Here is a 26,275-nt window from a genome sequence, read left to right as displayed (position 1 = left end):
TACGGCAGTGCTGCTATCTGCCCTCGTCTCTGTACGGCTGTGCTGCTATCTGCCCTCGTCTCTGTACGGCTGTGCTGCTATCTGCCCTCGTCTCTGTACGGCTGTGCTGCTATCTGCCCTCGTCTCTGCACGGCTGTGCTGCTATCTGCCCTCGTCTCTGTACGGCTGTGCTGCTATCTGCCCTCGTCTCTGTACGGCTGTGCTGCTATCTGCCCTCGTCTCTGTACGGCTGTGCTGCTATCTGCCCTCGTCTCTGCACGGCTGTGCTGCTATCTGCCCTCGTCTCTGTACGGCTGTGCTGCTATCTGCCCTCGTCTCTGTACGGCAGTGCTGCTATCTGCCCTCGTCTCTGTACGGCTGTGCTGCTATCTGCCCTCGTCTCTGTACGGCAGTGCTGCTATCTGCCCTCGTCTCTGTACGGCTGTGCTGCTATCTGCCCTCGTCTCTGTACGGCTGTGCTGCTATCTGCCCTCGTCTCTGTACGGCTGTGCTGCTATCTGCCCTCGTCTCTGCACGGCTGTGCTGCTATCTGCCCTCGTCTCTGTACGGCTGTGCTGCTATCTGCCCTCGTCTCTGTACGGCAGTGCTGCTATCTGCCCTCGTCTCTGTACGGCTGTGCTGCTATCTGCCCTCGTCTCTGTACGGCTGTGCTGCTATCTGCCCTCGTCTCTGTACGGCTGTGCTGCTATCTGCCCTCGTCTCTGTACGGCAGTGCTGCTATCTGCCCTCGTCTCTGTACGGCTGTGCTGCTATCTGCCCTCGTCTCTGTACGGCTGTGCTGCTATCTGCCCTCGTCTCTGCACGGCTGTGCTGCTATCTGCCCTCGTCTCTGCACGGCTGTGCTGCTATCTGCCCTCGTCTCTGCACGGCTGTGCTGCTATCTGCCCTCGTCTCTGTACGGCTGTGCTGCTATCTGCCCTCGTCTCTGTACGGCTGTGCTGCTATCTGCCCTCGTCTCTGTACGGCTGTGCTGCTATCTGCCCTCGTCTCTGTACGGCTGTGCTGCTATCTGCCCTCGTCTCTGTACGGCAGTGCTGCTATCTGCCCTCGTCTCTGTACGGCTGTGCTGCTATCTGCCCTCGTCTCTGTACGGCTGTGCTGCTATCTGCCCTCGTCTCTGTACGGCTGTGCTGCTATCTGCCCTCGTCTCTGTACGGCAGTGCTGCTATCTGCCCTCGTCTCTGTACGGCTGTGCTGCTATCTGCCCTCGTCTCTGTACGGCTGTGCTGCTATCTGCCCTCGTCTCTGTACGGCTGTGCTGCTATCTGCCCTCGTCTCTGTACGGCTGTGCTGCTATCTGCCCTCGTCTCTGTACGGCTGTGCTGCTATCTGCCCTCGTCTCTGTACGGCTGTGCTGCTATCTGCCCTCGTCTCTGTACGGCAGTGCTGCTATCTGCCCTCGTCTCTGTACGGCTGTGCTGCTATCTGCCCTCGTCTCTGCACGGCTGTGCTGCTATCTGCCCTCGTCTCTGCACTGCTGTGCTGCTATCTGCCCTCGTCTCTGCACGGCTGTGCTGCTATCTGCCCTCGTCTCTGCACGGCTGTGCTGCTATCTGCCCTCGTCTCTGTACGGCTGTGCTGCTATCTGCCCTCGTCTCTGTACGGCTGTGCTGCTATCTGCCCTCGTCTCTGTACGGCTGTGCTGCTATCTGCCCTCGTCTCTGTACGGCTGTGCTGCTATCTGCCCTCGTCTCTGTACGGCAGTGCTGCTATCTGCCCTCGTCTCTGTACGGCTGTGCTGCTATCTGCCCTCGTCTCTGTACGGCTGTGCTGCTATCTGCCCTCGTCTCTGTACGGCTGTGCTGCTATCTGCCCTCGTCTCTGTACGGCAGTGCTGCTATCTGCCCTCGTCTCTGTACGGCTGTGCTGCTATCTGCCCTCGTCTCTGTACGGCTGTGCTGCTATCTGCCCTCGTCTCTGTACGGCTGTGCTGCTATCTGCCCTCGTCTCTGTACGGCTGTGCTGCTATCTGCCCTCGTCTCTGTACGGCTGTGCTGCTATCTGCCCTCGTCTCTGTACGGCAGTGCTGCTATCTGCCCTCGTCTCTGTACGGCAGTGCTGCTATCTGCCCTCGTCTCTGTACGGCTGTGCTGCTATCTGCCCTCGTCTCTGTACGGCTGTGCTGCTATCTGCCCTCGTCTCTGCACGGCTGTGCTGCTATCTGCCCTCGTCTCTGCACGGCTGTGCTGCTATCTGCCCTCGTCTCTGCACGGCTGTGCTGCTATCTGCCCTCGTCTCTGTACGGCTGTGCTGCTATCTGCCCTCGTCTCTGTACGGCTGTGCTGCTATCTGCCCTCGTCTCTGTACGGCTGTGCTGCTGTCTGCCCTCTTCTAAAAGGCTAATGACGGACTTAGGAACACTTGTATCACTCGCCCCAAACCACCCTCCACCACGACGACTGTTTGCTATGGTGGACGACTTCAATGCGAGAGTGGGCAGCAACAACAGCACCTGGGGCTACAGGGTTAACAGTGCTAAATACATTGTATTCGGTGATTCACGTAGACCTCGCTAGCTAGAGACAATTGAATTATTAGATCAACAGCTGATGTAAGGCTTCCTGAGACACCACACAACAGCTGATGGAAGGCTTCCTGAGACACCACACAACAGCCGATGGAAGGCTTCATGAGACACCACACAACAGCTGATGGAAGGCTTCCTGAGACACCACACAACAGCTGATGGAAGGCTTCCTGAGACACCACACAACAGCTGATGGAAGGCTTCCTGAGACACCACACAACAGCTGATGGAAGGCTTCTCTAGGGGACACCACACAACAGCTGATGGAAGGCTAAATACATTGTACTTGGTGAATTATTAGATCAACAGCTGATGTAAGGCTTCATGAGACACCACTCAACAGCCGATGGAAGGCTTCTAGGGGACACCACTCAACAGCTGATGGAAGGCTTCATGAGACACCACTCAACAGCTGATGGAAGGCTTCATGAGACACCACTCAACAGCTGATGGAAGGCTTCATGAGACACCACTCAACAGCTGATGTAAGGCTTCATGAGACACCACTCAACAGCTGATGGAAGGCTTCATGAGACACCACTCAACAGCTGATGGAAGGCTTCATGAGACACCACTCAACAGCTGATGTAAGGCTAAATACATTGTACTCGGTGAATTATTAGATCAACAGCTGATGTAAGGCCTCTAAGGGACACCACACAACAGCTGATGTAAGGCTTCATGAGACACCACTCAACAGCTGATGGAAGGCTTCATGAGACACCACTCAACAGCTGATGGAAGGCTTCATGAGACACCACTCAACAGCTAATGTAAGGCTTCCTGAGACACCACACAACAGCTGATGTAAGGCTTCTAATGGACACCACTCAACAGCTGATGTAAGGCTTCATGAGACACCACTCAACAGCTTATGTAAGGCTTCTTGAGACACCACTCAACAGCTGATGTAAGGCCTCTAAGGGACACCACTCAACAGCCGATGTAAGGCTTCATGAGACACCACTCAACAGCTGATGGAAGGCTTCATGAGACACCACTCAACATCTGATGTAAGGCCTCTAAGGGACACCACTCAACAGCTGATGTAAGGCCTCTAAGGGACACCACTCAACAGCCGATGTAAGGCTTCATGAGACACCACTCAACATCTGATGTAAGGCTTCCATGAGACACCACTCAACAGCTGATGGAAGGCTTCATGAGACACCACTCAACAGCTGATGTAAGGCCTCTAAGGGACACCACTCAACAGCTGATGTAAGCCTTTGGTCAATATCAGAAAACTATTGGAAGATCTCTGAGTTGTCTTCAACAACTGGACGTCGTCAATGATGTATAATACGATACATGAAATGGGAGACGTCAGACATGCAGAAGACGTCAGTGGCACCACCGGTACATATATGTGCCCATGATCCGGCTGACTGAGAGGACCTGTCTGTACAAGTAGTGCCCCAGTATATAGGTCTACCAGTACATCCTAAACCTGCTCTAACTTACTCTAAGATAGTTGTTTGGCCTTAGTCACTACACGATAAGCCAAAACATACTCTAAGACAGTTGTTTGGCCATAGTCACTACACGATAAGCCAATAGCTAAAAGAATGGTCACTGATTCAAATATTAATGCCGCCCCTCTTGTGTTTTAAAATCCCATCCCCACATTTGTCTTCCATTCCCCCGGGACCATCCAATGACGTCATTTAAAAAACTGATTGTGAATTTCCTCTCAGTTAAGTTCTGTTAAGGAATGCTTTAGCAGGCGTCTGAGAACAATGGCTTCGGTAGGTGTTGAACTATGGTGTATGAAAACTGAAAATGTTTATCTGACTTGCTACTAAGGTCTTCTCAGGCCTTTATGTTGCATTGTACCGTCGGACTTGGTACCGTCGGGCATTGTACTGTCGGGCATTGTACCGTCGGGCATTGTACCGTCGGACTTGGTACCGTCGGGCATTGTACCGTCGGGCATTGTACCGTCGGGCATTGTACCGTCGGGCATTGTACCGTCGGACTTGGTACCGTCGGGCATTGTACCGTCGGGCATTGTACTGTCGGGCATTGTACCGTCGGGCATTGTACCGTCGGGCATTGTACCGTCGGACTTGGTACCGTCGGGCATTGTACCGTCGGGCATTGTACCGTCGGACTTGGTACCGTCGGGCATTGTACTGTCGGGCATTGTACCGTCGGGCATTGTACCGTCGGACTTGGTACCGTCGGGCATTGTACTGTCGGGCATTGTACCGTCGGGCATTGTACCGTCGGGCATTGTACCGTCGGACTTGGTACCGTCGGGCATTGTACCGTCGGGCATTGTACCGTCGGACTTGGTACCGTCGGACTTTGTACCCGGGTCGGCTGTGGTGTTGTCAGAGCTGTATCGTCCCACTCCGCCAGTCAGAGTGTCCGTGTTTTCTATCAGTTAATGTCCCTACCAAAGTAAAGTCACCATTGCACTGCACCTAGTTTTAAACTGCTACTAGTGCTAGTCATTAGCCAAAGATATGTTGCAGTTTATTTTAATAAGTGGCAAAAGGACACTTTTAGTGAAGAATGATCCTATGGGGACCAGTGCTTCAACAACTGTTAACGTCTGACGACCGGTTCAGTTATATCGTTTGTTTGGGTGTGTATGTTGGGCCATGTGACCATCTGACCAATGGGTCAGTTTCAGATGTAAAGCCGCCTCTATATTTTATAAAAACATGTATGTTTTGTCTGCCGCCAATACTTTGGTCGGTTTTTTCTTTTTCTCGAAAATTCTACATCTTGTTTAATCTTATAGAACGTATTGGTGACGTCACTGTAGTGTACCTAGGTCTGGTTACTCAAGTTAGTCGTGTGGAGGTTTCCAGCTATAATGTAAGGACAGGGGACGTCAAAACTTTTTCCAGCGCTGGTTTAAGGACAGGGTCGGGGGCGTTAAAACTTTTTCCAGCGCTGGTTTAAGGACAGGGTCGGGGGCGTTAAAACTTTTTCCAGCGCTGGTTTAAGGACAGGGGACGTTAAAACTTTTTCCATGTAGTGTGTAATCAGCCGATAATCTCCCATCTGACCAATGTGTAACCACAAATTACCTGTTTCAGTGATGCGGCTGACCAAGCCTGTAATCACGTAGTATCTGATGTAGTGTGTAATCAGCCGATAATCTCCCATCTGACCAACGTGTAACCACAAATGACCTGTTTCAGTGATGCGGCTGACCAAGCCTAGTCTGATGCCCCACCAGCCGCTGATCGCCGAGTCTAGAGACCTGTGTGGAGACGTGCTCAGTCGCCTCAATGATGCTGAGATCGCACGAACGCCGGGGCTATGTTCATTCCCGCTGGGCAACCTCTTGACCTTACCCCAAAACTTCGGGTGAGTACCGTCCATCCACAGTGTTAGTATAGCCATTTTTTTTCTTCTAGGGCCAAGTTTTTGTCAGCTTGTGTTTGTCTAGGAAAGACTTGTTGGGAACATGGTCAACTAGCCCTGGACAGGTCAAGTAGCCCTGGACAGGTCAACTAGTCCTGGACAGGTCAACTAGTCCTGGACAGGTCAACTAGCCCTGGACAGGTCAAGTAGCCCTGGACAGGTCAACTAGTCCTGGACAGGTCAAGTAGCCCTGGACAGGTCAAGTAGCCCTGGACAGGTCAACTAGTCCTGGACAGGTCAAGTAGCCCTGGACAGGTCAACTAGTCCTGGACAGGTCAAGTAGCCCTGGACAGGTCAACTAGTCCTGGACAGGTCAAGTAGCCCTGGACAGGTCAACTAGCCCTGGACAGGTCAACTAGCCCTGGACAGGTCAAGTAGCCCTGGACAGGTCAACTAGCCCTGGAAAGTTCAACTAAAGTTGGTGGAATAGTTGACCAGATCACGTCAGACCTGCAGCGGATGGACTAACGGTCAGACAAGCTGGAGCTCCTACTCTCATACCATTGGTGGAATAGTTGACCAGATCACGTCAGACCTGCAGCGGATGGACTAACGGTCAGACAAGCTGGAGCTCCTACTCTCATACCATTGGTGGAATAGTTGACCAGATCACGTCAGACCTGCAGCGGATGGACTAACGGTCTGACAAGCTGGAGCTCCTACTCTCATACCATTGGTGGAATAGTTGACCAGATCACGTCAGACCTGCAGCGGATGGACTAACGGTCTGACAAGCTGGAGCTCCTACTCTCATACCATTGGTGGAATAGTTGACCAGATCACGTCAGACCTGCAGCGGATGGACTAACGGTCTGACAAGCTGGAGCTCCTACTCTCATACCATTGGTGGAATAGTTGACCAGATCACGTCAGACCTGCAGCGGATGGACTAACGGTCTGACAAGCTGGAGCTCCTACTCTCATACCATTGGTGGGATAGTTGACCGGATCACGTCAGACCTGCAGCGGATGGACTAACGGTCAGACAAGCTGGAGCTCCTACTCTCATACCATTGGTGGTGGAATAGTTGACCAGATCACGTCAGACCTGCAGTGGATGGACTAACGGTCTGACAAGCTGGAGCTCCTACTCTCATACCATTGGTGGTGGAATAGTTGACCAGATCACGTCAGACCTGCAGCGGATGGACTAACGGTCAGACAAGCTGGAGCTCCTACTCTCATACCATTGGTGGTGGAATAGTTGACCAGATCACGTCAGACCTGCAGCGGATGGACTAACGGTCTGACAAGCTGGAGCTCCTACTCTCATACCATTGGTGGAATAGTTGACCAGATCACGTCAGACCTGCAGCGGATGGACTAACGGTCTGACAAGCTGGAGCTCCTACTCTCATACCATTGGTGGAATAGTTGCTGCAAAACAAACAGGGAATGGTCAAGGTGTCCATTTCACTGACCACTACTTTACCATCCCCCCTCTGTTTATCTGGCCCATCTTTTGTGTGCAGACAGCGATCAGATCGATACGTCTGATGTGTGGGAGGCTGTATCTGATACTAGACAACCTCAGCCTGATGTGTAGGAGGCTGTATCTGATACTAGACAACCTCAGCCTGATGTGTAGGAGGCTGTATCTGATACTAGACAACCTCAGCCTGATGTGTGGGAGGCTGTATCTGATACTAGACAACCTCAGCCTGATGTGTGGGAGGCTGTATCTGATACTAGACAACCTCAGCCTGATGTGTGGGAGGCTGTATCTGATACTAGACAACTTCAGCCTGATGTGTGGGAGGCTGTATCTGATACTAGACAACTTCAGTAGCCATTACATTCTGGGCCTATAGCCATTCAAACCTAGACCAATAGCTTAACGATCTAGCCCTGTAGCTATAACAATCCAGCCATGTGGCCATAAAAACCTTGTCCAATGACCAGAACAATGTAACAAGTTATTTATGGAGTTTTCTAATTATAGGTTGTCAGTCGTTCATCACAAGGTTGTGCATGCATTAAAAATTTTCCTATTTGATATATGACCAGAATCTATTAGGGTCGGCATGGTCGAGTCGGTAAAGCTCATGGTTACTAAACCGAAAAGTCTCGAGTTCGAACCCTCGGGCAGATGAGGCTCGTTAGCTGGGGACAGCCACTCTTCTAGGAGAGACAACTCCAAAATCAAACAACTGTTGCCTTGTAGTTGGTTCTTGGTTGGCAAATCCAAAAAGAAAAGCAGGCTGAAATCGGAGTCAATGGCCTCATTGGCGCATTTGACACGTAATCCTTAATTGTGATGGAAGCATGGTCGAGTCGGCAAAGCTCATGGTTGATAAATTTGAAAAAAGTCTCGTGTTCAAACCCTCTGGCAGATAAGGCTCGATCCCTCCCAACACTAAAAATTAAAAAGAAGATTTATGGAGTTTTCTAATTATAGGTTCATCAGTCGTTCATCACGAGGTTGTGCATGCATTAAACATTTTCCTATTTGATTTATGGCCAAAATCTACCTCCCCTATAAAAATTAAAGTTATAATCTACCTCCCCTATAAAGATTAAAGTTATAATCTACCTCCCCTATAAAGTTTAAAGTTATAATCTACCTTCCCTATAAAGATTAAAGTTATACTCTAACCTCCCCTAACAAGTGATACTTCCCTTTCTTGCCAGCAACATATTTCTGGGTGAGACGTTCTCTAGTTACATAAGTGTCCACAACGATAGCAGTCAGCTCTGTAAGGAAATAACTCTCAAGGTAAGTCACTCTTTACTCACTCAGTTCAATAAGTTAAACCTCATCCTGAGTCATTCCCCTTGGATGACTGGCCCGCGCCATACTGAAGCCAAACTGTTAAGGCTCAAGAGGCTCCTTACAAAGGTCCCACTCCACGATACAGTCGTGTCGGAGTCTATTGTTTTCTTACTTCAGGCTGACTTGCAGACAGGCTCCCAGCGCTTGTCTTTGTCCACTCTCAGTTGTTTTCTTACTTCAGGCTGACTTGCAGACAGGCTCCCAGCGCTTGTCCTTGTCCACTCTCAGTTGTTTTCTTACTTCAGGCTGACTTGCAGACAGGCTCCCAGCGCTTGTCCTTGTCCACTCTCAGTTCTCAGCCCATTCCAGAACTCCAACCTGACCACAGCATTGATGACGTCATACATCATGAGGTTAAAGAACTTGGCACACACATGTAAGGCTTATGTCAAGTTTTGTTGTGTGTGAGCTTATGTCAAGTTTTGTTGTGTGTAAGATTTATGTCAAGTTTTGTTGTGTGTAAGACATGTCAAGTTTTGTTGTGTGTAAGGTTTATGTCAAGTTTTGTTGTGTGTAAGACTTATGTCAAGTTTTGTTGTAAGACATGTCAAGTTTTGTTGTGTGTTAGGCTTATGTCAAGTTTTGTTGTGTGTTAGGCTTATGTCAAGTTTTGTTGTGTGTTAGGCTTATGTCAAGTTTTGTTGTGTGTTAGGCTTATGTCAAGTTTTGTTGTGTGTAAGACATGTCAAGTTTTGTTGTGTGTTAGGCTTATGTCAAGTTTTGTTGTGTGTTAGGCTTATGTCAAGTTTTGTTGTGTGTTAGGCTTATGTCAAGTTTTGTTGTGTGTAAGACATGTCAAGTTTTGTTGTGTGTTAGGCTTATGTCAAGTTTTGTTCTGTGTTAGGCTTATGTCAAGTTTTGTTGTGTGTAAGACATGTCAAGTTTTGTTGTGTGTTAGGCTTATGTCAAGTTTTGTTGTGTGTTAGGCTTATGTCAAGTTTTGTTGTAAGACTTATGTCAAGTTTTGTTGTATGTAAGATCTATGTCAAGTTTTGTTGTATGTAAGATTTATGTCAAGTTTTGTTGTATGTAAGATTTATGTCAAGTTTTGTTGTGTGTTAGGCTTATGTCAAGTTTTGTTGTCCACTTGTGTACCAAATGAGAGTCATCCCTCTCCCAACATTGGTTTGATCTGTCCCAACAGATTGGTGTGTGCTGTCAGCTATATGCTCACATCAGGCGAGAGGATGCAGTTCCGCAAGTTTTTTAAATTTCAGGTAATTTTTGTCACAAAATGTATAACAGGTACACAATAGCAATATTGGATTTGTTTACTTTCTGTTGATTGTGCACATACCAGAAAAAACTCTCCCCACACACCACATCTTTGACTCTTCACTCCACACACCACTCCTTTGACACTACACCCCACATACCACACCTGCCACACTACACCCCACACACCACACCTGCTACACTACACACCACACCTTCCACACTACACCCCACACCTGCCACACTACACCCCACACCCCACACCTGCCACACCACACCCCACACCTGCCACACTACACCCCACACACCACACCTGCCACACTACACCCCACACACCACACCTGCCACACTACACCCCACACACCACACCTGCCACACTACACCCCACACACCACACCTGCCACACTACACCCCACACACCACACCTGCCACACCACACCCCACACCTGCCACACCACACCCCACACCTGCCACACTACACCCCACACACCACACCTGCCACACTACACCCCACAGCTGCCACACTACACCCCACACACCACACCTGCCACACTACACCCCACACCTGCCATACTACACACCACATCTGCCACACTACACCCCACACCTGCCATACTACACCCCACACACCACACCTGCCACACTACACCCCACACCTGCCATACTACACACCACACCTGCCACACTACACCCCACACACCACACCTGCCACACTACACCCCACACCCCACACCTGCCACACTACACCCCACACACCACACCAGCCACACTACACCCCACACACCACACCAGCCACACTACACCCCACACACCACACCTGCCACACTACACCTTACACACTACACCTGCCACACTACACCCCACACACCACACCTGCCACACTACACCCCACACACCACACCTGCCACACTACACCCCACACCTGCCATACTACACACCACACCTGCCACACTACACCCCACACACCACACCAGCCACACTACACCCCACACACCACACCAGCCACACTACACCCCACACACCACACCTGCCACACTACACCCCACACACCACACCAGCCACACTACACCCCACACCTGCCACACCTGCCACACTACACCCCACACACCACACCTGCCACACTACACCCCACAGCTGCCACACTACACCCCACACACCACACCCCACACCTGCCACACTACACCCCACAGCTGCCACACTACACCCCACACCTGCCACACCACACCACACACCTGCCACACCACACCCCACACACCACACCTGCCACACTACACCCCACACCCCACACCGGCCACACTACACCCCACACCTGCCACACCACACACCACACCTGCCACACTACACCCCACACACCACACCTGCCACACTACACCCCACACCTGCCAAACTACACATCACACACCACACCTGCCACACTACACCCCACACACCACACCTGCCACACTACAACCCACACACCACACCCACCACACTACACCCCACACACCACACCTGCCACACTACACACCACACCCACCACACTACACACCACACACCACACCTGCCACACTACACCCCACACCCCACACCTGCCACACTACACCCCACACACCACACCTGCCACCCTACACCTCACACCCCACATGTGCCACACTACACCCCACACCTGCCACACTACACACCACACCCCACATGTGCCACACTACACTCCACACACCACACCCACCACACTACACACCACACCCACCACACTACACACCACACCCACCACACTACACACCACACATATTTTTGTCCCAGTTGAAGAGAAAAGAATTCTAAACACTTACCTAACCTGTAATTACTTTCTGGCCTCAGGTTTTGAAACCACTGGATGTAAAGACCAAGTTCTACAACGCTGAGGTAAATGCTTGTCCACCTTGAGTAAACCAGCCAGGTTACTTAGATAGCCCTTGCTGGACTGTGACTGTCCACTACAGTGTGGACCAGCAGTTTTCTCCCATCAGCTGGTCACAGTGTGCTGGCATGCTGACCTATTGGATCTGTTTGTTGTTGGACTTGTGGGCTGTCAGATTAGTTCATATCTTTAGTGGCTGTTGGTGTAAGTGTGACAAACCTTTAGGTGTGGGGCACACTCTTGGTGGCCATCTTTTGTCTCATCTGGTACTTGGTGGTTCATGTTTAGTTTGGTCAGTGTGTGGTCAGTTGCAGTCTATAGTTTGGTATGGGTGGTCAGTGGCAGTCTATAGTTTGGTCAGTGTGTGGTCAGTGGCAGTCTATAGTTTGGTATGGGTGGTCAGTGGCAGTCTATAGTTTGGTATGGGTGGTCAGTGGCAGTCTATAGTTTGGTCAGTGTGTGGTCAGTGGCAGTCATTAGTTTGGTATGGGTGGTCAGTGGCAGTCTATAGTTTGGTATGGGTGGTCAGTGGCAGTCTATAGTTTGGTATGGGTGGTCAGTGGCAGTCTATAGTTTGGTATGGGTGGTCAGTGGCAGTCTATAGTTTGGTATGGGTGGTCAGTGGCAGTCTATAGTTTGGTATGGGTGGTCAGTGGCAGTCTATAGTTTGGTCAGTGTGTGGTCAGTGGCAGTCTATAGTTTGGTATGGGTGGTCAGTGGCAGTCTATAGTTTGGTATGGGTGGTCAGTGGCAGTCTATAGTTTGGTATGGGTGGTCAGTGGCAGTCTATAGTTTGGTATGGGTGGTCAGTGGCAGTCTATAGTTTGGTATGGGTGGTCAGTGGCAGTCTATAGTTTGGTATGGGTGGTCAGTGGCAGTCTATAGTTTGGTATGGGTGGTCAGTGGCAGTCTTTAAATTCTTCAACAACTGGATACTTTAATGTGATTTACCCTCCTCCATAGGTTAAAAACATGGTTGCATGTCCTGTATGGACCAGTTAGTATTAAGTGTATGGACCAGTTGCCCTTAAATTCCCTTTAAGTGTATGGACCAGTTGGCCTTTTAAGCCTGTATGTGTATGAACCAGTTGACCTTAAGTCCATGTATGTGTATGGACCAGTTAATCTTAAGTCCATGTATGTGTATGTAACAAATGTTAACTACCGAATAGCATGGTGTTTTGTTTAGTCTCTGGAGTATTGAAATAATAGAGATGAGAAATTGTTGTGAACTTGTTCAAATTGCAGTCATGAGAAATTGTTGTGAACTTGTTCGAGTTGCAGTCATGAGAAATTGTTGGAAACTTGTTCAAGTTGCAGTCATGAGAAATTGTTGTGAACTTGTTCAAATTGCAGTCATGAGAAATTGTTGGGAACTTGTTCAAGTTGCAGCCATGCCTTCCTAATGGTTTTATTGATACCATCCAATCTATTCCATTTGCTCTGGGGAACTAATACCATCCCACCAATGCACCCTTTGAAGAAAATCTGGTTGTCTAAGGCGTTGTTTAACTATTACTAGAAAGGTGTCCTAGTACACTTAAGTACTAATACAAATCTTTTTCACCTTCATTTATTTTAGCCATAATTTTTCAATAAAATAAGCACACAGTTGTAATAAATTAGTTTAGAATAAAAATGAATGTTTTTATGTTTTAAAATACCATTTGACATTAAAGAACATTTTTAGTTAAGTTACTGAGACAAAGATTAATTATAGTTGTACAGACACAGACTAGTTTAGTTTTTTAACTGCTGAACTTTCTTGGTTTTTAGAACATCAAAGATGTACAGGTGACTTTGGTTTTACCCTAACACAAGTTTTTGCCTGTTCTTCACACTTTGCCTTGCCTGTTTCTAACATTACTGGGGTTGTACAGTCTAGGTGCAGTCAGTATAGGGCACCATCCTGAGCTATCCAACTCCCCTCCCCCCTCTATCCCCCCCCCCCCCACACACACACACAAACATTAGTTGAGGAGTTAACATACAGTCTGCAGAAGCTGACATCACCCTAGGCCTAAAGTTTTCATTTTCCCAAGTTGTCTTACTTCAGCCATCTTTTTAAAAAAAAATCATATATGTTCATTACAATCCACACACACAAACCAGCCATCTTTCTCTCCTTGACCCGACCCCTGACCTCTAGACCAAAGTTTGAGCTTTGACTAACAGAATAAGGTTGCTGACAAGTCCTGACCAGCATGCTTGTAAACTCCAGACAAACTAAGTGCACATCAAACTTTGCATGATTGAGATCTAGTCCTAGAGAATACCACTAGCCTCTGGTAGTAATGTGTTATGTTTGTTACAACTTGCCAGGATTTTGTCGTAAGTCAGGCTTGCTTTTCTCTCACACTTTTTATTTTCTGCAGGACAAATGTATCACTTTTGTGGCTACAATTAATCACTGCCCATTTTCCTAACTAGAAGAATGTGTTTACAATTTTCACTGATCTAGTGTGGGTTGCCTGAGTCCCTGCTTGTCTTGCTGCCAGTTGGCTCTATGGCATGGTGTGTCTGTGTCTGTCTGCATGTAATGTCATGCTGTCTGTCTGCATGTAATGTCATGCTGTCTGTCTGCATGTAATGTCATGCTGTCTGTCTGCATGAAATGTTCTGCATGTACTTTTTTTCTGAGTGCTCACTTTGTCACTGAGATGCTCTCTGCATTATCTAGCAGCACTTATGCAAACATCTAGATCTAAAGACAGATATGCACAAACTGTACATAGAAACACATCTTAACAGATATACACAAACTGTGGTATATATACAATTCATAAATAATAAACAAATTCATATATTATTGATCATTGATAACTTATCTATACACTAACATATTTGTAGAGATGAACAAAACATTTTTACAGAAAAAATATATTCACAAATAGACAAACTCATTTAAAGACACCCTTCTTTATGGATATTTAATAAAAATCTGATAAATATAAACAAATATGTATATATAGAAACCTAGTTATATATGGAATAGCATTTTTTAATACAGTATTTGTAGATAAAAGTTAACAGATATAGGCAGTTACATTTGTGTATGCAAACATTGACATATATAGCCATATTTTTACATGTATTTCTAGATGAGCATGTTGATAGATATTGTATTTCTTACTCCATGTACCTGCTTGTGAACACCTGGTGTTGCTACCTTGTGTGTTCACCTGCATGTAACCAACAACTGCATGCCTCAACAAGAACCTCCATCTGCTGTTTTCTACCATCATTCACTCTCTTCAATCAATCTTTGGAAATACTTTTTTTTCTCAGTTGACATCCTTGAGATATTTTGCAACAATTGCTTTAAATCTTCAATTCACATTTAATAATAAGTTTAATGCTTAGTTTTACAATTTAAATGACATCAACCCATGTTTTAAATTTTAATTCACATTTAATTAGGTTTAATGCATACAGTTTTACAAATTTATATGACAATCAAATGTTTTTAACCACATAATTATTTGTTTTGATATTTATCTGTCTATGAATGTAACTTTCACAATATAAATCAAAGTAAATCTAATTGAAGTTGGGTCCACACTAGATAAAAACCAGAACTCATTAGGTAGTTATTGATGATTGACCAGAGTTTCTTCCAGGCAACTGTTTGGGGGGGGGGGGGGGGGGGGGCAGCTCTGTCTCAAACACCCCCCCCCCCCCCCACCCCCCGAAGGATGTCTACCTCTACCTACCCCCTACCTCTTCCCCCTCCCCGAGCGAAATGGAATTTATATAGTAAATATATACTTTTAACAGTGTCCTTCTTCCCCCCCCCCCCCCCCCGGAGAAAAAAGTCTGGAAGAAACAGATAGAACCTGAACTCATAAGGTAGTTATTGATGATTGACATCTGGTGTAGAGTGTGAGGACGCCAATATTAGAATCTGGCATGCAAATATTTATCACCATTTTATTTTTAACTAATGGTCTACTATTGTTTCATTTGTTTTAGAATAATTTTAACACTCTCACCTCAATCTTAAGTGACTGTTTCCTGAGTGGCTGTTTTAATCCTCACTCCCCTCTCCACAATCCTCACTCCCCTCTTCATGATCCTAACTCACTATCTCAGTTCTATCTTATTATCCTTTGAGCTATTTTTAAGGCATGATTGTCTAATTACCACTGTTTTTCTTAATTTTTTTGCTAATAATGTCACATGTCTGAATAATTATGTAAAACTGCAAGTTTAAACTAAGCGTAATTAATCCTCTAATGAATGTCAAATAAACTTTAACCTTTGTGATATAACATTTATTTTTTATTTGGTCCAATGTTTTTCTTGCTAGTTAGAATTATCTATTAGTTGCAAAGTTTACAGCCATTTAGGCCTGCTTATTATAAAAGTATTTTATTATCCAGGAAATAGTGTATTACTCTAATGGAGATAAATCACATTCAGTCTGAATATCTATTTTATAATAGCCTTAAAAAGGAGTAGTTAAAAAACCATAACAGATATATGCCTTGTATGTTTTTAAAAATTAATTATAAATTGTTTTTTCCCAAAATTAAAAAAATAATGTTTAAAACTGTTTAATAATGTGTTTTTTAAAGATTTTTTTTTCTGATAAAAGAAATACATTATTAATCTTCACCTACTTTCAAGATAATATTTGAGAAATAAAGCACCTGTAACAGGACAGTGTTAGTGACAAGAGCACAATTTGATGTGGGGCTTATCTGTTTCAGTCTGATGAGGTCTACCTGGAGGCTCAGATCCAGAACATCACACCTGGCCCCATCTACATGGAACATGTCAGTCTGGACCCTTCACCACAATACACAGCCCTGGAGCTTAATGCCAAGGATGGAAAGGAAGGGTCAGTCCACATTTCTCTGTCCCAGCTAGTGTTTGGTACCATGGACTGTCCACCAGACCTCACAGATAGGTACCATGGACTGTCCACCAGACCTCACAGATAGGTACCATGGACTGTCCACCAGACCTCACAGATAGGTACCATGGACTGTCCACCAGACCTCACAGATAGGTACCATGGACTGTCCACCAGACCTCACAGATAGGTACCATGGACTGTCCACCAGACCTCACAGATAGGTACCATGGACTGTCCACCAGACCTCACAGATAGGTACCATGGACTGTCCATATGACACCAGACCTCACAGATAGGTACCATGGACTGTCCACCAGACCTGACCTATTGACCTCTGTATCCCAGGTCCCAGCCAGTGTTTGGCACCATGGACTGTCTGAGCCCTAATGACACCAGGCAGTACCTGTACTGTCTGGCTCCCAGACCTGAGCTGTATGCAGACACGCGACTCCTCAAGGGTGTGACCAATATTGGGAAACTGGACATCGTTTGGAAGACAACCATGGGAGAACGAGGTCGTCTGCAAACAAGTCAGTTACAGAGGGTGGTAAGTTACAGAAACCTTGAGTAGACCAGTCAGTTACAGAGGGTGGTAAGTTACAGAAACCTTGAGTAGACCAGTCAGTTACAGAGGGTGGTAAGTTACAGAAACCTTGAGTAGACCAGTCAGTTACAGAAACCTTGAGTAGACCAGTCAGTTACAGAAACCTTGAGTAGACCAGTCAGTTACAGAAACCTTGAGTAGACCAGTCAGTTACAGAAACCTTGAGTAGACCAGTCAGTTACAGAAACCTTGAGTAGACCAGTCAGTTACAGAAACCTTGAGTAGACCAGTCAGTTACAGAAACCTTGAGTAGACCAGTCAGTTACAGAAACCTTGAGTAGACCAGTCAGTTACAGAAACCTTGAGTAGACCAGTCAGTTACAGAAACCTTGAGTAGACCAGTCAGTTACAGAAACCTTGAGTAGACCAGTCAGTTACAGAAACCTTGAGTAGACCAGTCAGTTACAGAGGGTGGTAAGTTACAGAAACCTTGAGTAGACCAGTCAGTTACAGAGGGTGGTAAGTTACAGAAACTTTTAGCTCATAAGACAGAGTTAATACCCTATACCATGTGCAATTTTAGTTTATTTTGTATAAGTAATTTCTGTCTATTAACTGAATGGGACAAGATTCGGTGTTCTTATCAATAATTGTGACATTTTACAAAAGAAATCTCTTTTACAAATGTGAAGTCTAAAACTTTTGTTCAAAAAGAATTTTTGTAAATTTGAAAGTGTGACTATCACACTTTATACAAACCACATATCAACTTGGCATCACAAACGTCTGAACCCACCATACACCATTAGGGTGGGCCATCATGTGTGTAGACCCATAGCTCTGTTGGTAAGTTATGGGGACATACATATGACAGTGGAGTGTGTTCCTGACACTGTAGCACTTAACTTTTTCTGTTTGCAGGCCCCAGGTTATGGGGACATACATATGACAGTGGAGTGTGTTCCTGACACTGTAGCACTTAACTTTTTCTGTTTGCAGGCCCCAGGTTATGGGGACATACGTCTGACAGTGGAGTGTGTTCCTGACACTGTAGCACTTAACTTTTTCTGTTTGCAGGCCCCAGGTTATGGGGACATACGTCTGACAGTGGAGTGTGTTCCTGACACTGTAGCACTTAACTTTTTCTGTTTGCAGGCCCCAGGTTATGGGGACATACGTCTGACAGTGGAGTGTGTTCCTGACACTGTAGCACTTAACTTTTTCTGTTTGCAGGCCCCAGGTTATGGGGACATACGTCTGACAGTGGAGTGTGTTCCTGACACTGTAGCACTTAACTTTTTCTGTTTGCAGGCCCCAGGTTATGGGGACATACGTCTGACAGTGGAGTGTGTTCCTGACACTGTAGCACTAGAGTCTAACTTTTTCTGTTTGCAGGCCCCAGGTTATGGGGACATACGTCTGACAGTGGAGTGTGTTCCTGACACTGTAGCACTTAACTTTTTCTGTTTGCAGGCCCCAGGTTATGGGGACATACGTCTGACAGTGGAGTGTGTTCCTGACACTGTAGCACTAGAGTCTAACTTTTTCTGTTTGCAGGCCCCAGGTTATGGGGACATACGTCTGACAGTGGAGTGTGTTCCTGACACTGTAGCACTTAACTTTTTCTGTTTGCAGGCCCCAGGTTATGGGGACATACGTCTGACAGTGGAGTGTGTTCCTGACACTGTAGCACTTAACTTTTTCTGTTTGCAGGCCCCAGGTTATGGGGACATACATATGACAGTGGAGTGTGTTCCTGACACTGTAGCACTAGAGTCTAACTTTTTCTGTTTGCAGGCCCCAGGTTATGGGGACATACGTCTGACAGTGGAGTGTGTTCCTGACACTGTAGCACTTAACTTTTTCTGTTTGCAGGCCCCAGGTTATGGGGACATACATATGACAGTGGAGTGTGTTCCTGACACTGTAGCACTTAACTTTTTCTGTTTGCAGGCCCCAGGTTATGGGGACATACATATGACAGTGGAGTGTGTTCCTGACACTGTAGCACTTAACTTTTTCTGTTTGCAGGTCCCAGGTTATGGGGACATACGTCTGACAGTGGAGTGTGTTCCTGACACTGTAGCACTTAACTTTTTCTGTTTGCAGGTCCCAGGTTATGGGGACATACGTCTGACAGTGGAGTGTGTTCCTGACACTGTAGCACTTAACTTTTTCTGTTTGCAGGTCCCAGGTTATGGGGACATACGTCTGACAGTGGAGTTTGTTCCTGACACTGTAGCACTAGAGTCTAACTTTTTCTGTTTGCAGGCCCCAGGTTATGGGGACATACGTCTGACAGTGGAGTGTGTTCCTGACACTGTAGCACTAGAGTCTAACTTTTTCTGTTTGCAGGCCCCAGGTTATGGGGACATACATATGACAGTGGAGTGTGTTCCTGACACTGTAGCACTTAACTTTTTCTGTTTGCAGGCCCCAGGTTATGGGGACATACATATGACAGTGGAGTGTGTTCCTGACACTGTAGCACTTAACTTTTTCTGTTTGCAGGTCCCAGGTTATGGGGACATACGTCTGACAGTGGAGTGTGTTCCTGACACTGTAGCACTTAACTTTTTCTGTTTGCAGGTCCCAGGTTATGGGGACATACGTCTGACAGTGGAGTGTGTTCCTGACACTGTAGCACTTAACTTTTTCTGTTTGCAGGTCCCAGGTTATGGGGACATACGTCTGACAGTGGAGTTTGTTCCTGACACTGTAGCACTTAACTTTTTCTGTTTGCAGGCCCCAGGTTATGGGGACATACATATGACAGTGGAGTGTGTTCCTGACACTGTAGCACTTAACTTTTTCTGTTTGCAGGCCCCAGGTTATGGGGACATACGTCTGACAGTGGAGTGTGTTCCTGACACTGTAGCACTTAACTTTTTCTGTTTGCAGGCCCCAGGTTATGGGGACATACGTCTGACAGTGGAGTGTGTTCCTGACACTGTAGCACTAGAGTCTAACTTTTTCTGTTTGCAGGCCCCAGGTTATGGGGACATACATATGACAGTGGAGTGTGTTCCTGACACTGTAGCACTTAACTTTTTCTGTTTGCAGGCCCCAGGTTATGGGGACATACGTCTGACAGTGGAGTGTGTTCCTGACACTGTAGCACTTAACTTTTTCTGTTTGCAGGCCCCAGGTTATGGGGACATACGTCTGACAGTGGAGTGTGTTCCTGACACTGTAGCACTAGAGTCTAACTTTGATATCATCTGCAGAATCACTAACTGCTGGTAAAGTTATCTTGTTTGTTGTGACAGGTCTTGGCATGTGCACTGTGTCATCATCTCACTTTGTCATTTCTCTATTCTATGCTAATGCTAGCTTAGGATGTTTAGATGGGCAAATGTAAGAGAAGGATACTGAAAGTTTACCACTCCCCAGTGAGGGAATGATATAGTTTGACCACTCCCCAGTGAGGGAATGATATAGTTTGACTACTCCTCAGTGAGGGAATGATAGTTTGACCTCTCTCCAGTGAGAAAGTGATAAAGTTTGACCACTCCCCAGTGAGAGAATGATAAAATTTGACCGCTCCCCAGTGAGAGAATGATATAGTTTGACCACTCCCCAGTGAGGGAATGATAAAGTGTGACCACTCCCCAGTGAGAGAATGATATAGTTTGACCACTCCCCAGTGAGGGAATGATAGTTTGACCACTCCCCAGTGAGGGAATGATAAAGTTTGACCACTCCCCAGTGAGAGAATGATAAAGTTTGACCACTCCCCAGTGAGAGAATGATAGTTTGACCACTCCCCAGTGAGAGAATGATAAAGTTTGACCACTCCCCAGTGAGAGAATGATATAGTTTGACCACTCCCCAGTGAGGGAATGATATAGTTTGACCACTCCCCAGTGAGAGAATGATAAAGTTTGACCATTCCCCAGTGAATGATAAAGTTTGACCACTCCCCAGTGAGAGAATGATAAAGTTTGACCATTCCCCAGTGAATGATAAAGTTTGACCACTCCCCAGTGAGAGAATGATAAAGTTTGACCACTCCCCAGTGAGGGAATGATAAAATTTGACCACTCCCCAGTGAGAGAATGATAAAATTTGACCATTCCCCAGTGAGAGAATGATAAAGTTTGACTACTCCCCAGTGAGAGAATGATAGTTTGACCACTCCCCAGTGAGAGAATGATAAAGTTTGACCTCTCCCCAGTGAGGGAATGATATAGTTTGACCACTCCCCAGTGAGAGAATGATAAAGTTTGACCATTCCCCAGTGAATGATAAAGTTTGACCACTCCCCAGTGAGAGAATGATAAAGTTTGACCATTCCCCAGTGAATGATAAAGTTTGACCACTCCCCAGTGAGGGAATGATAAAATTTGACCACTCCCCAGTGAGAGAATGATAAAATTTGACCATTCCCCAGTGAGAGAATGATAAAGTTTGACCATTTCCCAGTGAATGATAAAGTTTGACCACTCCCCAGTGAGGGAATGATAAAATTTGACCACTCCCCAGTGAGAGAATGATAAAATTTGACCATTCCCCAGTGAGAGAATGATAAAGTTTGACCACTCCCCAGTGAATGATAAAGTTTGACCACTCCCCAGTGAGAGAATGATAAAGTTTGACCATTCCCCAGTGAATGATAAAGTTTGACCACTCCCCAGTGAGGGAATGATAAAATTTGACCACTCCCCAGTGAGAGAATGACAAAGTTTGATCATTCCCCAGTTAGAGAATGATAAAGTTTGACCACTCCCCAGTGAGGGAATGATAAAACTTGACCACTCCCCAGTGAGAGAATGATAGTTTGACCACTCCCCAGTGAGAGAATGATAAAGTTTGACCACTCCCCAGTGAGAGAATGATAAAGTTTGACCACTCCCCAGTGAGAGAATGATATAGTTTGACCACTCTCCAGTGAGAGAATGATAACGTTTGACCACTCCCCAGTGAGAGAATGATAAAGTTTGACCACTCCCCAGTGAGGGAATGAATAAGTTTGACCACTCCCCAGTGAGAGAATGATAAAGTTTGACCACTCCCCAGTGAGAGAATGATAAAGTTTGACCACTCCCCAGTGAGAGAATGATAAAGTTTGACCACTCCCCAGTGAGAGAATGATAAAAGTTTGACCACTCCCCAGTGAGAGAATGATAGTTTGACCACTCCCCAGTGAGGGAATGAATAAGTTTGACCACTCCCCAGTGAGGGAATGATAAAACTTGACCACTCCCCAGTGAGAGAATGATAGTTTGACCACTCCCCAGTGAGAGAATGATAAAGTTTGACCACTCCCCAGTGAGAGAATGATAAAGTTTGACCACTCCCCAGTGAGAGAATGATATAGTTTGACCACTCTCCAGTGAGAGAATGATAACGTTTGACCACTCCCCAGTGAGAGAATGATAAAGTTTGACCACTCCCCAGTGAGGGAATGAATAAGTTTGACCACTCCCCAGTGAGAGAATGATAAAGTTTGACCACTCCCCAGTGAGAGAATGATAAAGTTTGACCACTCCCCAGTGAGAGAATGATAAAGTTTGACCACTCCCCAGTGAGAGAATGATAAAAGTTTGACCACTCCCCAGTGAGAGAATGATAGTTTGACCACTCCCCAGTGAGGGAATGAATAAGTTTGACCACTCCCCAGTGAGGGAATGATAAAACTTGACCACTCCCCAGTGAGAGAATGATAGTTTGACCACTCCCCAGTGAGAGAATGATAAAGTTTGACCACTCCCCAGTGAGAGAATGATAAAGTTTGACCACTCCCCAGTGAGAGAATGATAAAGTTTGACCACTCCCCAGTGAGGGAATGATAAAAGTTTGACCACTCCCCAGTGAGAGAATGATAGTTTGACCACTCCCCAGTGAGGGAATGAATAAGTTTGACCACTCCCCAGTGAGGGAATGATAAAACTTGACCACTCCCCAGTGAGAGAATGATAGTTTGACCACTCCCCAGTGAGGGAATGAATAAGTTTGACCACTCCCCAGTGAGAGAATGATATAGTTTGACCACTCCCCAGTGAGGGAATGATAAAGTTTGACCACTCCCCAGTGAGAGAATGATAAAACTTGACCACTCCCCAGTGAGAGAATGATAGTTTGACCACTCCCCAGTGAGAGAATGATAAAGTTTGACCACTCCCCAGTGAGAGAATGATAAAGTTTGACCACTCCCCAGTGAGAGAATGATAAAGTTTGACCACTCCCCAGTGAGGGAATGATAAAAGTTTGACCACTCCCCAGTGAGAGAATGATAGTTTGACCACTCCCCAGTGAGGGAATGAATAAGTTTGACCACTCCCCAGTGAGGGAATGATAAAACTTGACCACTCCCCAGTGAGAGAATGATAGTTTGACCACTCCCCAGTGAGGGAATGAATAAGTTTGACCACTCCCCAGTGAGAGAATGATATAGTTTGACCACTCCCCAGTGAGGGAATGATAAAGTTTGACCACTCCCCAGTGAGAGAATGATAAAGTTTGACCACTCCCTAGTGAGAGAATGATAGTTTGACCACTCCCCAGTGAGGGAATGATAAAGTTTGACCACTCCCCAGTGAGGGAATGATAGTTTGACCACTCCCCAGTGAGGGAATGATAAAGTTTGACCACTCCCCAGTGAGAGAATGATAAAGTTTGACCACTCCCCAGTGAGAGAATGATAGTTTGACCACTCCCCAGTGAGGGAATGATAAAGTTTGACCACTCCCCAGTGAGAGAATCATGGACCTGACACTGGTGCTACAGAACATTGCTCCATCCTCTGGCTTGCTGTGGTGTGGTGTGTCAGGCAGACAGCTGGGCAAGCTACCACAGAATGAAAGTCTGGACATCCCATTGTCACTCATTGCTGTAGTGCCTGGTCTGCAGGTCAGTTCTAAAAGATTTTCAACCCTAACCAATCTATCTATATATATAATTCTCTTCTGGGAGACGCTAGAAAACAAGCTGTAAACGCGCTCCCTACCACCCCCACCCCTACATGGTCTGGTGAGCGGTGGTTCACTCTAAATGTTTACAAACAGAGCCGGGTTTAGTGACGACTATTAAGGGCAGATAATTTAGTTTGAAACAATTTTAAATGTGGGGGGGGGGGGGGAGGGTAACTAAGTGGAGTTTACTTTAACGGAGGGGGGGAGGAGGGGGTATCGTCCTTAACGAGCTACTTATAGTGTTTTAAAGAAATATTTTCAGTAGCAGCGTTGGTAGTGTCGAATTCACAAATTATGAATAATTGAAAAGTAGAAAAAAACAACAACTAAATAGCGGCGTATGATATGCCGCGGGTCGGCTCGTTGGTTTATATTAGTTGAGTTAGAAGGAAGTATTTTTTTAACAAGTCAGGAAAAAGACAATGAATTTATTTGTTAGTTTTGATGGTAAAAACTATTTGTTTGTTGAATGCATTGGGTTTAGTAAATTGAAACAGCTGAAATCCTTTCCTCTCCTGCAGACAATATCAGGCCTGAGACTGACAGACAATTTTTTGAAGAGAACTTACGAACACGATGAGATCGCTCAAGTTTTTGTTGTCTCTGCTTGCTCTTAAAGCCAGGAACTTTGTCATTAGTTTAGAACTTGAATGGGACTTTTTTACATTGAAATTATTTTTGAACTAGAATGTCTTTAACTTTTTTTGATGCTTCATAGCTCAAGTTCTAGAACTTTGTGTTTAACTCAAGTTCTAGAACTTTGACTTCCAGCTTAAGTGTAGGCTGTCCTTGACTTACTACTTGTGATATTTGTTGTCCTAATTAACTATTACATGTTCAATGTTAGCTACTAGGTTTAAAGTTGCGTGATAGTTGGGTTGGTCAGATAGATTGATGTGGTACTTGGGTTGGTCTGATGGATGGATGTGGTACTTGGGTTGGTCTAATTGGGTTGGTCTGGTGGATGGATGTGGTACGTGGGTTGGTCTGATGGATGGATTTGGTACTTGGGTTGGTCAGATGGATGGATGTGATACTTGGGTTGGTCTACTTGGGTCGGTCAGATGGATGGATGTGGTACTTGGGTTGGTCTGATGGATGGATGTGGTACTTGGGTTGGTCTGATGGATGGATGTGGCACTTGGGTTGCCTGTACATTCCATTAGTTCAGTCAAGAAGCAAAGGTACCAATTGACAACCAGTAATTGTTTGATCATAAAATTGTGTCCTTACAAGAAGAACGTACAAATTGACTCATTCCATAAGGTAAGGTTGTGCTGGAATACAAGTCTAGTAATTACCAAATCATTTATACATGTATTCTAGTGTCAATTTTTTGTATTGTAAACATAAATTTAAAACACCAATGGAATAAAACATCTTGGGATATACAGGGAGCTGGACTTATGCCTGAAATAAAGGCACATGCCTGAATGGCATTTGTCTGAAGCTTGGTTCCCTAAAGTTACCTCAAAGTCAACACATGACTGAATGGGACAAATGCATGGAAATGGAAGTCATTATAGATAATCCAATAGAAGTTCTAAAAGCAAGATTCTGGTTAATAACTCATCTAAGCTTACAAAAACAAAGTTTTTAAAAGATTTTTAAGGTTTAATTGATGCGTTGAGGTGGTAATACCAAAGCTACTATTTTATAAAACATCTGAGAAAAAATGGTGATTTATTATCATTTCATAGCTAGAAAAAGAAATTAATTCTCTGGTTTATTTTTTATACTTTGTTACACTTGTTTTTTCACCACAAAACAAAAAATAAGTTTAATTTTCAGTGATTTATACGTAAGTTTTGGTCCTTAAAATATTTTCAGGCCAATGCTTTTTGGGCATATGGCTTTGGGCTCTTTGTTAAATTGAGGCAAACTTCTATTGGGCATTAGACCAAGATAAACATGAGTTAGTGAGCAGGCAGTGAGTGGCTCACACCATCACAAGTTGTCTAGAGAAATGAGAGATTTATGTGGGCTCTTTCTGTTTTTATCATTTTATATTCCAAGTCAAGGCATATCAGGGGACTTTACTCTGATTAATGCTTGTTTTATTTAATTTACAACCCTTGTTTTTTATGTATAGAATGTTTATCTGATTGTTGTAATTGGTTGTCATCACAACAAGCAAAGATTTTCACCATGTGCAATACAATAGGTTACCTATCAGAGATA

At 45.7% G+C, this 26,275-nt stretch overlaps 1 protein-coding gene across 2 annotated transcripts in view; it reads left to right on the top strand.

The window, feature by feature from the left end:
- The window catches only part of LOC131941625 (trafficking protein particle complex subunit 13), a 77,132-nt gene extending 50,857 nt beyond the window's left edge, over positions 1-26,275 (top strand). The window contains exons 2-12 of one of the 2 annotated variants that reach the window (XM_059300987.1): positions 5,686-5,854; positions 8,543-8,627; positions 8,930-9,060; positions 9,829-9,901; positions 11,736-11,780; positions 13,552-13,569; positions 16,488-16,618; positions 16,982-17,183; positions 20,322-20,422; positions 23,876-24,032; positions 24,616-26,275. In XM_059300987.1, the coding sequence (XP_059156970.1) occupies positions 5,686-5,854; positions 8,543-8,627; positions 8,930-9,060; positions 9,829-9,901; positions 11,736-11,780; positions 13,552-13,569; positions 16,488-16,618; positions 16,982-17,183; positions 20,322-20,422; positions 23,876-24,032; positions 24,616-24,711 (1,208 nt within the window). In that variant the 3' untranslated portion in view covers positions 24,712-26,275. The remainder of the gene's footprint in view (positions 1-5,685; positions 5,855-8,542; positions 8,628-8,929; positions 9,061-9,828; positions 9,902-11,735; positions 11,781-13,551; positions 13,570-16,487; positions 16,619-16,981; positions 17,184-20,321; positions 20,423-23,875; positions 24,033-24,615) is intronic. The other variant, XM_059300988.1, reaches the window with a different exon arrangement.

This window comes from Physella acuta, unplaced genomic scaffold (genome assembly GCF_028476545.2).
Source record: "Physella acuta isolate Inbredline_101_S28 unplaced genomic scaffold, ASM2847654v3 ptg000367l, whole genome shotgun sequence".
In the NCBI taxonomy this organism is placed as follows: domain Eukaryota; kingdom Metazoa; phylum Mollusca; class Gastropoda; family Physidae; genus Physella; species Physella acuta.
The sequence above is the reverse complement of the archived record's forward strand: the minus strand, read 5'-3'. Positions and strand labels throughout refer to the sequence as shown.